This window comes from Thamnophis sirtalis, unplaced genomic scaffold (genome assembly GCF_051295495.1).
Source record: "Thamnophis sirtalis isolate CommonGarterSnake01/CBP01778 unplaced genomic scaffold, rThaSir2_p1.2 scaffold_13, whole genome shotgun sequence".
NCBI classification, from domain to species: domain Eukaryota; kingdom Metazoa; phylum Chordata; class Lepidosauria; order Squamata; family Natricidae; genus Thamnophis; species Thamnophis sirtalis.
In genome coordinates this window covers 42,612,793-42,629,860 of record NW_028261393.1, presented here as the reverse complement: position 1 = coordinate 42,629,860, position 17,068 = coordinate 42,612,793, and the positions used below count along the sequence as shown (strand labels likewise).

General features: G+C 41.2%; 1 protein-coding gene across 5 annotated transcripts in view; it reads right to left on the bottom strand.

Moving 5' to 3' along the window:
• TENM1 (teneurin transmembrane protein 1) overlaps window positions 1-17,068 on the bottom strand; it is a 647,679-nt gene that overhangs the window by 104,980 nt on the left and 525,631 nt on the right. For all 5 annotated transcript variants that reach the window (XM_087727833.1, XM_087727832.1, XM_087727835.1 and 2 more), the window contains exons 14-15: window positions 13,556-13,772; window positions 2,517-2,636 (exon numbers count right to left, since the gene is read on the bottom strand). In XM_087727833.1, the coding sequence (XP_087583959.1) occupies window positions 2,517-2,636; window positions 13,556-13,772 (337 nt within the window). The remainder of the gene's footprint in view (window positions 1-2,516; window positions 2,637-13,555; window positions 13,773-17,068) is intronic.

Here is a 17,068-nt window from a genome sequence, read left to right as displayed (position 1 = left end):
ATAGATAGGTAGGTAGGTAGGTAGGTAGGTAGGTAGGTAGGTAGGTAGGTAGGTAGATAGATAGATAGATAGATAGATAGATAGATAGATAGATAGATAGATAGATAGATAGATAGATAGATAGATAGATATGAGAGGGAGAGGGAGAGGGAGAGATAGAGAGGGAGGGGGAGAGAGGGAGAGGCAGAGGGAGAGAGAGAGAAAAACTTCATTGCTTACGATCACTGCTTATGAATTTTTTACTCTCTGTTTTAGAGTATTTACATTGCAATAAGCAGGAACGAAAGCATGAAATTTCTGAACATGAGCTTTTTCTGCCTCTGTGAGCTTTAATTGGTTGAACGGATTAATTGGTAGGTCCCTCTTTTAATCAGCCAATTTTAATCTCAGGGCTGGGTTGAGGTTTTATTTACTTCCTTTGGCTCAGATGCATTGCTGCACAGGGGAAGGAAGGAAAAACAGTCATTTAAAATGTATGTGTACGCTTCTGTAGGTGTGCATACACACACACACACACACACACACAGAGACATATATACATACATATTTGTGTTGCATTTGTGCTGATAACACAAAAATGGTTTCCTGCTCCTAGGGTGGAGTAAAAGACAAAAGGGAAGCAATATGCTCCCTCCCATATTTGGGCATACCAGGTACTTTGATATAATACATACATACATACATACATACATACATACATACATACATACATACATACATACCAGGGGTGGGTTTCTCGCCCCGTTCCAACCGGTTCGGTTGGAACGGGGCCGGCGGCGTCCTCGTGCACGCGCGTGGTGCACACATGCGTACTAGCGTCTGTGCGATGCTCCAGCTGGTCCTGGAGGATTGCGCAGGTGCTGTATGCGTCCTGCGCATGCGTGGAAGCGCAGAACTCATCAAAAGTAAGGAGCGCGGGCGGGCGGGTGGGCCCTTCACCGTTCCCGGAAGTTACTTACTTCCGGGTTCGCCGACCAACCGGTTCGCAGGGACCGCCGCGAACCAGTTGAAACCCACCCCTGATACATACATACATACATACATACGTACACACACACACACACACACACACACACACAAAGTATTTTTCAGAGTATAAGACGTACCTTTCCCCCACTAAGAGAGCGTGGAAATGTTGGTGCGTCTTATACACCAAATACAGTCATTTTTGGCCTCCCGAAGCTGTGCCCCTGTGTCCTATTTTTCTGAAAAATGGGTGAAAAACAGGCCATTTTTCACAAAAATGGGGATGTTTTTGCCTTCTCCCACTCCCCAGAAGTACTCTGCAGGCTTCAGCAGAGCTGGGGGAAGGGGAAAATGCCCCTGTTTCAGTGAAGAACGGGGGCGTTTTTGTCTTAACCCCAGCCTGGCTGAAGCCTGCAGAGTGCTCCTAGCGGTTGGGAAGGACAAAAACTTTTTTTTCTTACCTCTTTGAAATCTTGGTGCGTCTTATAGTCTGAAAAATATGGTATATGTCTATGCACATGTGTAATTACATATATGTATATGCTGCAGCAGTTAAGGTGCTGGATTATGAGTGGGAAAAACAAATTCTAATCCATGCTTAGACATAGAAGCCAGTTGAATGAATTTGGGCAGGTCCCTGGCTTTCAGCCCTAGACTTTGGGGTTAAAAAAAAACATCCATCTAACAATACTGGATTGACAGATTACAATCCACAACCTAAAGAGGTTTTCATTCTTCTATGGGGTCATTTGCACTTATTATACTCCATGTCTGTCTCTCTGCCTATTTATCTCCCCTTCTCTATCTATTATCCAACCGTCCATCCTCTATCTATCTATCTATCTATCTATCTATCTATCTATCTATCTATCTATCTATCTATCTATCATATCCATCCATCCATCATCATCATCATCATCATCATCATCATCATCATCATCATCTTCTTCTTCTTCTTCTTCATCATCATCATCATCATCTTCATCTTTTATCTATTTTACAGTACTGTACAGAATCTTTTACATGCAATCTATTCATTGATCAGTTGGCAATTGAGTCCTCTATTATTAATATTATGATTCAGACTCTTTGGAAATCAGGTGGGAAAAATTAAATTTAGGTTTCATTTTTATACAAGTTTAATGTAATTGTTATGATGGTTGGTCACACAATCAGCCAAATGTTTAAATTGGATTTGCCATTTTTATCCAGCTATCAAGTCCTTCCTGATGAAAGAGGCAGGTTTTTCTTTTAATATTATTACAGGTGTCATCCCAGGATGTAAGCTGTTTGAAAGTAAAGCTGCCTTTTGCAATTGACTGATGAGGATTGTTGTCAATGCTGATAGTGTTCAAGAGTTGTTGGATGTGGTGCTAGTCAATCATTCAGACTCTTGGTGGCTTTTTAATTCATTAACAGGACAAAGCTCTATTGGCTTTCAATCTCCCCACCTTCCTTTACTTTCAACCTGGTTCCCTAATTTCTTAATTAAAAAATAATCCCCATGGAAATAAATATCAGAGGAAGATAGGAAATCAAAAATTGTTTACCTTCCATCCTGTCGGCTGATGGTGTAGCCATAATCACTGTGATGCTGGAAGCTCACATTGACCCCAACAAGAGGGGTCCCATCAACTGCTACCACTTGTCCACGGATAACACAAGCACGTCTAGGTGAATAAAAGAGGGAGTTGGCCATGAAGTAAGATGCTAAACTGACACACTCTTTATCTGCATAATGTATTTCACAAGCAATATGTTGTAAGGCTACAAGAAGCACAACTCATACCATACTTGTGTCCTTCCCTGGGGCACCCTCTTTTCCCCCCAGTTCTGAAAGAGGTGGTCAGCCAGAGAAGCTCAGAACAAAATGCAAAGAAAATCATTTTTTTTAAAAAAAAAATTGGACATAGGAAGAAACTTAGGGATGATTCACACCCTGGCCAGTGTCTCTTTTCACTTTTACCATCGGGCAGAAGACATCGAAGTATAGCCAGCCAGAAAAAACAGGTTTAAAAACAGCTTCTACACATGGGCTGTCAGACTCCTAAACACAATCACAATCACTCCATGTACATCTGGAAAAGTATGAGTAGCTGTTTTTTTTCCTCTTCCCAATTACTTGTCTAAGGATTATTCTCTATACTATTCATGTTGTCTTGTATTTTCTGTTATGGATCGCACCAGTAGAGGCAAAACCAATTTCGTTGCATACATGATGTACAGTGACAAGAAAGGCTATTATTATTATTATATACTTAAATACATTAAACATGAAACTCAGTCAACTGAACATTCAAAAATGAATCACAAATACCAGTGACTGGTGCTAATGGTTGATACGGATTGCTGCCAGAGTCCTAGGTATCAACCAAGTACTTTTTAAAAATATATGATGTTCCAAGTTATGCAGTTTTTTTCAGTTCCGCTGTTGTTATTGCAGGAAGCTGCAGTTGTTGTTGTTGTTGTTGATGTTGTTATTATTATTATTATTATACAATTGTATCACAGCAGCCAGTTGTTTCGCCGGATTTGGCATTGGTTACTAGTCGGGCCCCACCCAGGGGCCTAGGACGTCGTAACGTATTTTCGTAATATGCGTGCAGATCCAAGCAGTGCGGCTTTTTGCATTTGACTGATGGTGATTTTGTCAATTTTTAACTGTTTTAAATGTAATTCCAGTGCTTTTGGAATAGCACCCAGTGTGCCAATTACCACTGGAATTACCACTGCTGGTTTGTGCCATAGTTGTTGAATTTCGATTTTTAAGTCCTGGTATTTTGCGATTTTTTCATGTTCCTTCTCGGCGACCCTGCTATCACCTGGTATTGCGATGTCTATGATTGTGACCTTATTTTTCTCAACCAGTGGGATGTCTGGTGTATTATGCGCCAGTATTTTGTCCGTTTGTATACGGAAATCCCACAAGATCTTGACCATCTGATTTTCGGTGACTTTTTCAGGCTGATGTTCCCACCAGTTTGTTGCTGTTTTAATACTATAATTTTTGCACAAATTCCAATGGATCATCTGTGCTACTGAATTGTGCCGCAATTTATAATCAGTCCGCATGATTTTTTTACAGCAGCTGAGTATGTGATCAACAGTTTCATCAGCTTCTTTGCAAAGTCTGCATTTGGCATCATCAGAGGATTTTTTGATTTTGGCCTTAATGGCATTTGTGCGGATAGCTTGTTCTTGCGCAGCCAGGATTAGTGACTCTGTTTCTTTCTTTAATGTACTGTTGTTGTTGTTGTTGTTGTTGTTGTTGTTGTTGTTGTTATTATTATTATTATTATTATTATTATTATTATTATTATTATTATTATTGGGACATGATTTATCCCATGTTTCACTTCTCCAATTTCTTGCTTTCTCTCCTTCTTCTGGCCCCAGATCTCTCTCTTTAATGACAAAGTTTTTTTTTAAAAAAACCATAGATTTTCTGCAAGTCTCCCCAAACAGCTCATTTCTCGTCACCGTGATCTCCAACTCTTACTTTAGGAAAAGGTGTTGGCCAGATAACCCTTTGAGTCCTTCTTAAGACAAATGGATCTTAATTTGCCTCATTGTGGTTTTCCCTTTCCAGCATTTGACAAAAATCACAGTGTCAGGCTTGGATACCATCTTGGGCATTGAATCTTCAGGTCTGCCACATTTAGTGAGAAATTGGGAGGGGGGATTGTATGGACCTGGGGAGGTATATAGTCATAATAACATTCCTTTCTCCAAGAGTCAAGGACATCCTGGCCTGCACTTGGAGTTGTGTGACTGGGAGGCATCTCCAGTTGGAACAATGCTTTGATTGGACCATGTGATGGACATGTGGGTGTTGGGCAGGAACTTCGACTTTCTTTTGGGTGAGGAAAACCTGGAAACTTTCAGATTCGAGTTTTCCCAGATGTGCCAATATGACATCTCTAATAAAGTGGAACTTTGAGGAACTTCAAGCCTTGGAGTTTTCTTTCATTGGGGGCGTTCCTTGGAATCCTGACTCACAGTTTTTGTCCAGTAGAGTATATGGAACATAGATCATTAAACATGTAGACCCAGAGTGTGTCATTGGCATCATACGTTAATAAATACCCTTCCTTGGCTGAGTTCCAGATATTTTTTTTCAAACATCTCACACAGAAGACTTTTCACCTTGGACTGAATCGGAGAGTTACTTATTTATTCAAGGCAAACTACTTGTATAGAAACAGAGAGCAAACCCCACTCCCTTTTAGCACTGATGATGGTACCTAGGGGGGTAATGAGATGTCTACAAGAAAAAAGTCATTGTCTTAGGTAGTGGAGCTATGCAGTGTTATTAATTTGGAAGGTAAAGCAGGATTTTGAGTATGGGTTGGGCCATATGTTGTACCTGTTAGGAGCCCACAATTATATTAGGGTAACAACTGGCAAGTAAACCAGCATTATCTATGAAAAGGATATCTAGATGTTCTATGTTGTGGCCCACCAGTGGCCAGCAGAGCTGGCAGCAGGTTCAGACAGTGAGGAGGTTGGGAAGGAAGATGGGCCAGTCCTGGAGTCTGGATGAGGGCTCTGCATCAGAGGCAGAGAAGGAGCCAGAGCTGTAGGCCAGTTATCAGCTGCCTTCAGAGTCAGTGGAGCAGAAGAACAACTGGAACCTATTCCCAGTGTGCGCATGTGCAGAGTTGCCAGATGAAGGGAACAGCTAAAGAACAGGGGTCGACTTGGGAATAAGGCCACAGGTGGTCAATGAATGGCCCCTCCCAGAGGAAATAAAAGAGGAGTGAAAGGGGAGTGGAGTTTGCAGGAGACAATTAGTTCACTTCATTGGTTTGTGACTCTCTGAGACTCCTTGCCAAGTTCTGCAGATATCAACCTGTCAGGTCTCCAAGCCAGATAAGGTCTGTGACTGTAAATCCTCCCTTGAAAGACTTTGCTGGATGTGATTGAGCAGAATTCACAGTAAACTAATCAAAGGGTTTTTTGTCGGGACAAGGAGTTTGCTTCAGGCTCTTGAGAAGCCTCAGTCAAAACATTCTAATTCTCATGTTCTGTTAGAGCAGTGGTTCTCAACCTGTGGGTCGGGACCCCTTTGGGAGTTGAACAACCCTTTCACAAGTTGGAAAACACATATTTTAGTTGGTCTTAGGAACCAAGACACCAATTTTATGGCTGGGGGTCACCACAACATGAGGAACTGTATTAAAGGGAAGGTTGAGAACCACTGTGTTATAGGGTCCACTTTACACTAACCGAAGAACAAAACCTATAAGCCAATGATTAAAACTCTTAATTGTTTTTGTGAATGAGGGTCATTGGAAGCCATGTCTAGCAATAATCATGGCTCATAGAAGTCACCTGGTATGTCCATGATATTACTATTTCAGCCTGTCCTGTACAAGACTATTGTTTTCGTTTTGACACCTTGCTGCCAAAGTGTTTGTGGTTCTGAACAGAACAGAGTTGTTCTGTTTGAAAATTTGGTCTCCCACTGTAAATATAAATAAATACATAAGATGCAACTGGTTAGGCAAAGAACATTGTAAGTTTTGTCTTGTTTTTTCTTCTTCTCTGTCTTGTGATTGCTGTAGCATTCACAGCTCAGCCAGACACCCACACATGCACCTATAGAAAAACCACACATTGGTGTCTAATAGGGTATATACGAAGTACAAGTTGACACATGAACATTTCAAACTGACATGGACATCTCCTGCAGAGTGCTAGAAATAGGGTAAAACCAGGTAACTCGTTGGGAGGAAAAAACAATATGCAGAAAGCTTATGAAATCTTTCACCTTCAATTTATATTTATGCAGTATATCATCATTTATAGATCAAGTTAAGGCAGTTTCCACTCTCTCTAGTACTTTAAAAGTTTCTATTTTAAGTGCTTGGTGGAGGCTGGATTTAAAATGCTGTGTAGTTTTTGCTCTTGATTTTTAAATGGGTGAAATTCGACTGGATCAGGCAAACTGGAAGGGACAATTTGAATCAGTTCGCCAAACTGGTAAAAATCACCCTTGGTTGGCCCTGTCCAAGCTGACCCAGTTGCCCGCTCAGTTGCCCAGTCGCCGCTCACCTCTTCCAGCTGCTCGTTTGGCCCTTCCAGCTGCTTGACCCACCCACCCAATCCGAAAGTTTCTCTCTCCATTCACAGTGGAACTGCTGCAGCCTGTCCCTTTCAGGTAGTCCCTGGGAGGGTTGGGCCAGAGGGGGGGACAATAAAGGGAGCAGCAGCTCCGCTGTGAATGGAGGGAGAAAAGTTTGGATTCTCTCTGCTGCATTTAACATTGAATTCTGTGGCAGAGAGAACTCAAACTTTTCTCCCTCCATTCACAGCCCTTCTCGTGCTCATATACGCATGATTTCATACTGTAGCTTGGTTGGGGTGAGTGTCATGTGACTGAGTGGGCATGGCCGTGAGTGACATTGAGTTGGCCATGCCCACTCAGTCACAGGCTCCCCCACCAAGCCACACCCACAGAACCAGTAGAGAAAAAATTTGAATGTCACCCCTGATTTAAGCCCATGTTTCAGTGACCGGTTTTGCATTATGAGGGAGTTTGATTGCCTTTCAACCATCCCATCTCAAAATGTGGGGTGCCCCCTTATTCTGAAATCCCCTTCTCTAGAAGGCACATCTTTTTAACATGGGCAATTTTCTTCTTAGTATTTATTTCCCTTCTTGATATTTTGGGTGGCATTCTCATTTTAAAGGCTCTCATCGTTTCATCATTTGTTGTTCGCTTCCTTGAATGCTGCCTTGATATCTTTTAGCACAAAGCTGGTGGGGAAGCAATAAATAAACAGACAATTACATAAACATACTGGAGAACACATTTTAATTTGCATTTAAAACCACTCTGGGAAATAGGCTACGAAGAAATATATGCCTTTAAATCTTGTTGAAAAAGAAGAGGAAGAAAAAGAACGTATTTGTGGCCCTCTAAGTGAGTGGATGAGACCAATGAAGTTTCAGAGATCCCAAAGAGGTCAAGAAAAACTGGGACAGGCAGAGAAATTCAGCCAAGTGGCCTACGAGCTCCACAAATGAGTTATCAAATGCTAAATAAATAAACCTGCACAAGCCAGGGGAGAGAGGGCTGAGGGCTGCCACCCTCAAATATTACAAAGGAATAACAAAGTTGGAAGGGGCCTTGGAGATCTTCTAGTCCAACCCCCCTGTTAGGCAGGAAACTCTACAGCTTTTCAGACAAATGGTTGTCCAATCTCTTCTTAAAAACTTCCAGTGTTGGAGCACCCACAACTTCTGAAGGCAAGCTGTTCCACTGGTTAATTGTTCTAACTGTTAGGAAGTTTCTCCTTAATTCCAGGTTGGTTCTCTCCTTGATTAGTTTTTATCCAATGGTTCTTGTCCTACCCTCAAGTGCTTTAGAGAATAGCTTTGGAGAAGAGGTGTCCCTCTTCTCTGTGGTGCCCAAGACTGCTATCATGTCACCCCTGGTCCTTCTTTTTGTCAGAATAGACATACTCAATTCTTGCAACTGTTCTTCATATGTTTTAGCCTCCAGCCTCTTAATCATCATTGTTGCTCTTCTCTGCACTCTTTCTGCAGTCTCAACATCTTTCTAGAGTCACAACTCATCGCCACAATTATGACTAATTATGTTAGATTCCGTCTATTTTCCCCCAAGCTTACAAATGTTGACCTCTTCATGAAAAAAATGATGGAGATTTGAGTCTTACACAGATGGTGCTGGTAAAAGCATTTAAAATATACTATGATGGACTGCAGCCAAGAAATTAAAAGACGCTTGCTCCTGGGGAGGAAAGCTATGGCAAATCTAGACAGCAGACTAAAAAGCAGAGACATCACCCTGCCAACAAAAGTGCGTATAGTCAAGGCTATGGTTTTTCCAGTTGCAAAGGATGGCTGTGAAGGTTGGACCATAAGGAAGGCTGAGTGCCAAACAATGGAGCTCTTTGAACTCTGGTGCTGGAGAAGACTCCTGTGAGTCTGTTGGACTGCAAGGCGATCCAACCGGTCAGTCCTAGAGGAGATCAACCCTGACTGCTCTTTAGAAGGCCAGATCCTGAAGATAAAATTCAAAGACTTTGGCCACCTAATGAGAAGGAAGGATTCACTGAAGAAGAGTCTAATGCTGGGAAAGATGGAGGGCAAAAGAAGAAGGGGACGACAGAGAATGAGGTGGCTGGATGGAGTCACTGAAGCAGTTGGTTTGAGTTTAAATAAACTCCAGGGGATAGTAGAGGACAGGAAGGCCTGGAGGAACGTTGTCCATGGGGTTGCAATGGGTGGTACACAACTTCACAACTAACAACAACAACAATGATGAACTATCTAAAGTAAGGCCTCATATCATAGACAGAGCTTCCCAACACTTTCCAGAATATTGCAAAATGAATGGAAAATTCAGGTTTGTGGCAATCATGGTAAATGAAGTGATTTAGTGTTGGCCAAATCATGCTATTTATTTGCTTATGTCTATTCATTTATTAGTAGTAGTAATACATAAATTTTATTAATATATTCCTCCACCCATCCTCCCACCCAATATCTATTGTGTGGCATTCTCATTGTGAAAGTGTCTTGCTCATTGTTTGATATCAAACACATTTCCAGCTTTCATCAGCTATCAAGAGAAGATATATTAATCTCTGAAGTGCACTTCTGGTAGGGAAATTATCACAAGACCATTTTGTTTAAAAACATATAATTTATTGCATTAACCATTCCAGAGAGATAAACTCAAGGTAAGAGCTTTAATGATATTTGTTCATTTCTTTTTGTTGAGAATATTACCTTGAACAAGTTATTCAACATTATAATTTTATTGTGTGCACATAAAATAGGGTTTTTTGCTCAATTTGGAAAAGTATAAAGTAGTAAGTTCATGGCAGTTGCACCAAACAATACCTGTCATTTATTTGTCACTAGGTAGAGAAGTAAGAGAAAGACTAATGGAAAGGTATATTCACAATCAAAGTGATACTAAGGATTATAACCACATCATGGTGTTTTGGGGCTACAGATAATTTCAAAGTTGTTAGAACTTCAGATTTTAAATAAGTTAAAACACCACATTGGGTTTGAAACATGTTATTCCATTCCATTCCATTCTGCTATTCTATTCTATTCTATTCTATTCTATTCTATTCTATTCTATTCTATTCTATTCTATTCTATTCTATTCTATTCTTCATTTCAATATTCTGTTCTATTCTTCATTCCAATATTCTATTCTATTCTATTCTATTCTATTCTATTCTATTCTTCATTCCAATATTCTATTCTATGCTTTCTATTCTCTATTCCAGGTGTATCAAATTCATGTCATCACAGTGGCATCATGTGACCATCATGTATGCTATCGTGTGCGCATGCAACCCTCCGTGCATGCATGTGAGTATGCCCCCATGCAGAGGGGAGTTTTCACCCTCCCCAGGCTCTGGAAGCTTTCCTGAAGCTTGGGGAGGGGGAAAATGGTCTAATGGCCCAACCGGAAGTTCAGGAATGAACTTCCAGTTGGCCCATTGGACCTATTGTTCACCCTCCCCAGGCTCCAGAGACTTTCCAGAAGCTGGAGAGCAGAAAAATGGCCTTCCTTGGCCCTCCAGAAGCCCAAAAATCAGCTGGCCAGCATGCACATCTATTCTATTCTATTCTATTCTATTCTATTCCATTCCATTCTGTAATTCCATTCGATTCTATTCTCATTTCATTCTCTATTCTATTCTAATTCCTTATTCTATTCTATTCCATTCTGCAATTCTATTCTATTCCATTCCGTTCCATTCAATTCTGCAATTCAATTCTATTCTCTATTCTCTTCTATTCTCATTTCATTCTCTATTCTATTCTAATTCCTTATTCTATTCTATTCTGTTCCATTCCATTATTCTATTCTATTCTATTATCTATTCTATTCTATTCTCATTTCATTCTCTATTCTGTTCTAATTCCTTATTCTATTCTATTCCATTCTGCAATTCTATTCTATTCTCTACTCTATTCTCTATTCTATTCTCATTTCATTCTCTATTCTATTCTAATTCCTTATTCTATTCTATTCCATTCCATTCTGCAATTCTATTCTATTCTATTCTGTTCTGTTCCGTTCCATTCTGCAATTCTATTCTATTCTATTCCATTCCATTCTGCAATTCTATTCTATTCCATTCCGTTCCATTCAATTCTGCAATTCTATTCTATTTTCTATTCTATTCTATTCTAATTTCATTCTCTATTCTATTCTAATTCCTTATTCTATTCTATTCTATTCCGTTCCATTATTCTATTCTATTCTAATCTCTATTCTATTCTATTGTATTCTCTATTGTATTCTCATTTCATTCTCTATTCTATTCTAATTCCTTATTCCATTCCATTCTATTCTACATTCTCTGAAGCTCAATGAATTGGAAAAACAAAGCAAAGAAACAAGAACAGGCCTTTTTTAATTTTCCTAGTGCTCGGTTACGGGAGGAGAAAATACTGTTTTGCCCCCTAAATCTTGCTCTAAGTCCAAGCAGCAAATTGGATCAGATTATCATAGCAGCAATCTGGGTCAAGTAATGACCAAAGTTCCACATTAGGGCACTGAACTAGATTGCAGAGTTCTTGCACGTCCACAGTATGGGAGAAAGGGAAACAGATGAAGAGACTCAATGATGTCAAAACATTTTTTCTCCATCTGGCAGATATGTGGGGAAGAGCATCTCCCAGGACTCCCTGAGCCAACAGCACAAAGGGAAAGAAACACAGGAACAAATCTTGATCAATTGTATCCAAGGATGCTTTTCCAAAAGGAAATCAGACTTTCGCTTGTTTTTTTTTTCCTTTAAAAACATTTGGCTTCTTATCCAAGAAGCTTCTTCAGTTCTGACTGAATGGTGGGGGATAGAAGGATTTATAGTCATTAGCTCTCTGAGGCCACTTGGGGCTTTTATCTGTATTCTCAGAGTCACCTAATCACATGAATATATTCACAATATAATTAGGTGCAAAACCTCCTTGGGGCTGTTGAAAAGACTTGGATGTAGACAGGAGATAGGTGATGTCGTATCCTTATTCCTCTGTTGAGAGAAGGCTGTTCTGTTTTAACATAGATGGCCTCTTTGAGGTCTTTGACAGATGGTCAAACCAGCGGTCCTCTGACCACATTTTGGACAATGACCAGATGCCTGCAAAGAATATAAACCCTTCCATTCCCCACTATTCTGTCAGCACTGAAGAAGCTTCATGGATGAGAAGTGAAATATTTTCAAAGAAAAGAAACCAAGAAAGTTCATGTGCTTTTGGAAAAGCATCTTTGGGACAACCTTGACCTGGACGATTGAGAATCTCCATAGACCAGGGGCATCAAACTGAAGGCTTGGAGGCTGGATCCAGTCCGCGGGGTGCTTAAATCTGGCCCATGGCCTAGACATATAAAAGAACCAGCCTGTGGTGGCTCTGCTGGCCAAAATGGCCCAGGTTTGGCTGGCAGAGGGTAGCAGGTGGCAGGGGAAAGCAAAAACGGGTTGCACCGGGGGCTCACGGGGCCTCCCTATGCCCCGTTTTGGCTAGCAAAGTGCTGCAGGAGGACATTCAGGCCAAAAATGGGATGCTGGGGTGCTGTGTGTGCCCCTCTCATCGCCCGTTTTGGCTGGCACAGTGCTGTAGGAGGCATCCATCCCATCTCCCCCCACTTCCTGCTCACCCTGCCAGCTCATAGAGGAGAATTACAAAGCTTATCCACCCCTTGAAGAAACCCAGTTTGACACTCCTGCCATAGATGATCAACTTTCTACCAGAGGGATAGAATCAAGATCACGTGAAGTGTTAATACCACTTTATAAAGCCTTGGTAAGGCCACACTTGGAATACTGCATCCAGTTTTGGTCACCACAGTGTAGAAAAGATGTGGAGACTCTAGAAAGAGTGCAGAGAAGAGCAACAAAGAGGATTAGAGGATTGGAGGCTAAAACATATGAAGAATGGTTGCAGGAACTGGGTATGTCTAGTTTAATAGAAAGAAGGACTAGGGGAGACATGATAGCAATGTTCCAATATCTCAGGGGGTTGCCACAAAGAAGAGGGAGTCAAACTATTCTCCAAGGCACCTGAGAGTAGAACAAGAAACAATGGGTGGAAACTAATCAAGGAGAGAAGCAACTTAGAACTGAGGAGAAATTTCCCAGCAGTTAGGAGAATTAATCAATGGAACAGCTTGTTTCCAAAAGTTGTGAATGCCCCAACACTGGAAGTCTTTAAGAAGATGTTGGATAGCCATTTGTCTGAAACATGTATAGGGTTTCCTGCCTAGGCAGGGGGTTGGACTAGAAGACCTCCAAGGTCCCTTCCAACTCTGCTATTGTATTGTATTGTATAACTCAGAGGTGGGATTCAGCCGGTTCTCTCCAGTTCGGGTGAACCGGTAGCGGTGGCTGCAGGAGGCTGCGCCCACCCGCACCGATGTAATGTGTGAACACTGCATGCATGTTCATCTTTGAGAACCTGTAGAGAAGGTATAAGTGAATCTCATCGCTGGATCAACTGTACCATTTAGGGAACCAGAAAAACAAATGGCTAATAGTCAGAGTGATATAAGAGGGAGAGAAGAAGGGAGGGAGGGAGGGAGACTTACCTGCTTTCAAATAAGACATCGCCTTGAATGACATGAGTGCTCTCCTTGCCAATCAGGAACTTGATTCTATCATAAAAGAGCCTTGGTGAGTGCTGCAAGAAAGGAGGTTGACTTTGCTGAATGAGGTCCAGCGGGTCAGGGGAGCCTTGGCAGAGAGGGCTGGAGAAGCAATTACTCTGCTGACAGCAATCAGGATCGACGCAGTCTGTCAAACCATCTGCAAAAGAGGCGGGAAAAAAATCAGAAAGATGCTGCAGGAGAGATAAAAAACAGTCGGAAATGTAACCCAGAAAATTGTTACCGTAATCAAAGGATAAGTGTGCAAATGCAAGTCTGTGTGTCCAGATGAAGTTCAAGGAGAAGATTCAAGCTGGACACAATCAGCTTTCTAAATTTCGGCATCAAAACCAAACCATTTCTCAAAGGCAGGACTTTCCCTTAGTGATGAGTCTTATTGGAAAAGGGCACATAATAAAACTCTTGGGGTTTAAGTCAGCTTGTTCGCGTTCAACCTTTGACTATCTCATTGTTAAATAAGTGTAAGAACACCAGGCTCCAGCTATGAGAAAGTCACAGAAGCCACTTTCTCCTTTGATGTCATTCTGACAAATATTTCAAATTAAATTAAAACTTAGCAGGATGACATAAAATCTTTCTGCACTGCACATCCCCCTTGACCTCTCCATCTATAGCAATTGCTTCTCATCCTCTTCAAACTTTTTAGACTTTCTTAACTGCAAGTTCTTTCCCCACCTTTTATTTATTTTATCAATAAAAGATGGGAAAATTTTATTTATTTATTTTGTCAAACATGTACAAGATAACAGGTGTAAGTTTGAGCATGGACATGCACAAAGGAAATGAGTACAAATAAATGGAGAGAATAGGACAGGGACGGTAGGCACGTTGGTGAGCTTAGCTAGATAGCCTGTTTTGTTTTCTCGCCAAAGAGATTTTTTTGGGGGGGATTGAAGCTTTCTTATTGTTATGGATTATTTGGCGGGGGGGGGGCTTTGGGGTTATTAATGGTGCTTGTAGTTTAATAGCTCTATTGACTTCTAGCAAAAAAGTGTTATAATGGTCTTCTGCAGTATTACAGCCAATGAACAGAAGGTGCCAGTCAAGAGATGTGAGGTTTGCAGTTTTGAGATCACAGTTATAATTTGGTGTCCCATCTTGAAGCAAATATGAATAAGCTAAGTGTAAACTACACTGTACTCAGATCCATAGATGATAATCTTAGTGGTATACTAGAACCATTATTTCTTGCAGAACTCAAAACCCACGATATGACTCACATTGGCTATATGAACACAACATGCTGAGACCTAAACTGCCGTTTACAAAATTAAATGTGTTTCAATTACATGCTAATTCAATTCAGATCAAATCAAATCTTCATTAAGGTCATAGACCAGAAGTTGTGGGTCTTCCATCACTGGAGGCTTATAAAGAATAGACTGGACAGCCACTTGTATGGAATGGTTTAGGGTCTCCTGTTTGAGCAGGGGGCTGGACAAGATACACTACAAAAAAGATGGTGAGACTCAAGACTTAGATTGGAGACTAAAACATATGAAGAACGGTTACAGGATCTGGGCACGGCTAGTCTAGTGAACCCCTTCATGGATTACTGCCTTGTCATGGTGAAGGGGCTACAAAATCACCATAGATGACTGTAGCCAAGAAATTAAAAGACGCTTGCTCCTGGGGAGAAAAGCTATCGCAAATTTAGACAGCATACTAAAAAGCAGAGACATCACCCTGCCAACAAAAGTGCATCTAGTCAAGGCTTTGGTTTTCCCAGTTGCAATGGATGGCTGTGAAAGTTGGATCATAAGGAAAGCTGAATGCCAAAGAGTGGAGGCCTTTGAACTATGGTGCCAGAGAAGACTCCTGCGAGTCCCTTGGACTGCAAGGTGATCAAACTGGTCAGTCCTAGAGGAGATCAACCTTGACTGCTCTTTAGAAGGTCAAGTATAGTGAAGGACCATGGGACACATCATAGCAGTGTTCCAATATTTGAGGGGCTGCCACAGAGGGGAAGGAGTCAAGCTATTTTCCAAGCCACCTGGAGGCCAGACAAGGAATAATGGATGTAAACTGATCAAGGAGAGATTCAACCTAGAAATAAGGAGAAATGTTCTGACAGTGAGAACAATCAACCCATGGAACAGAAGTTGCCTTCAGAAGTTGTGGGAGCTTCATCACTGGAAGCTTTCAGGAAGAGACTGGACTGCCATCTGTCAGAAATGGTGTAGGGTCTCCTGCTTGGGTGGGGGTTGGACTAGATGACCTACAAGGTCGCTTCCAACTCTAACTCTGTTAATCTATGTTGCTGAAAGATGACTTTCAAGCTCCCTTCCAACTCTGTTATTTTATATTCTATTCTGTACTCTATATCTGTACCAAAGGAAGAGAGCTTTTGAGAGATTGTAAGCCATATTTTGCAATAGCAGTATTTTCAAGATTATGGGCAAAGCATTCCATGCATATGATAGAAAAAGAAAAATGAGGCTTGTGCATGGAAAAGAAGATTTAACTGCTGGGTTTCAGTTTGAAGAATGGCAGTGCAAGAAGGAAAAAAAAAGGTTTGTAAGGAGAAGAAAGTGAAGGATGAGGCAGACAATAGGCAAGACTTTGGAAAGGGAAAATAAGTAGCATTTCATTTTTTATATAGAAAGATTTGTTGGATTGATCTGCAAAGTCAGTGATGGGACAGGCATACCAGAAAGTAACAGAATGCAACAGTATGAATTGGATCTAATTCAGAGGTGGTATTGAGCAGGTTCTGACCAGTTCTGGAGAACCGGTAGTGGAAATTTTGAGTTCCGAGAACCAGTAAATACCACCTCTGACTGGCCCCACCCCCATCTATCTGCCTCCTGAGTCTCAGCTGATTGGCTGGGTCTTCTTCTGTTTCCCTGCGCAGGAGAATGGAGCTGGAAAGCAGGTTAGTGGGGTGGGGTGAAAATTGAGATTTTACAGTATCCTTGCCCTGGAGCCAAAGGTACATGGAACACTGTTACCTTCCCACCAAAATGGTACCTATTTATCTACTTGTGTTCGCCTGCTTTCAAACTGCTAAGTGGGCAGGAGCTGGGGCAAGGAATGGGAACTCCCCCTCTTGCATGCTACTTTCTAGCTGACAAGCTCAGCATCTTTAAGTTAAATCAACCAATTTAAAGACAAATATGAGTTTCTGAAAAAGAAATAAACCCAAAGGACAGCTCCCTGAAAGCAAAGACTATCATAATAGGATGCTTTTGGTCACAGTCCTTATGGTGGAAATGTTCAAACATGCCCAAGAAGACAATCGACTAAGCATGTGAGAATTTCTAGCTTCTTTTCAAGGGCTGCATTCATAATACATCTCCCTGTTAATAAGAGATTGGAGAGGCTGTGAGTTTGCAGTTAGATCAGCATCAGCATCAACAGCACCGGGGTAGGGAACCCAATTAGAATGCTTCAGATTTTACTGGAAGCTACTTGGCACCGCCTAAACAAGAGAAA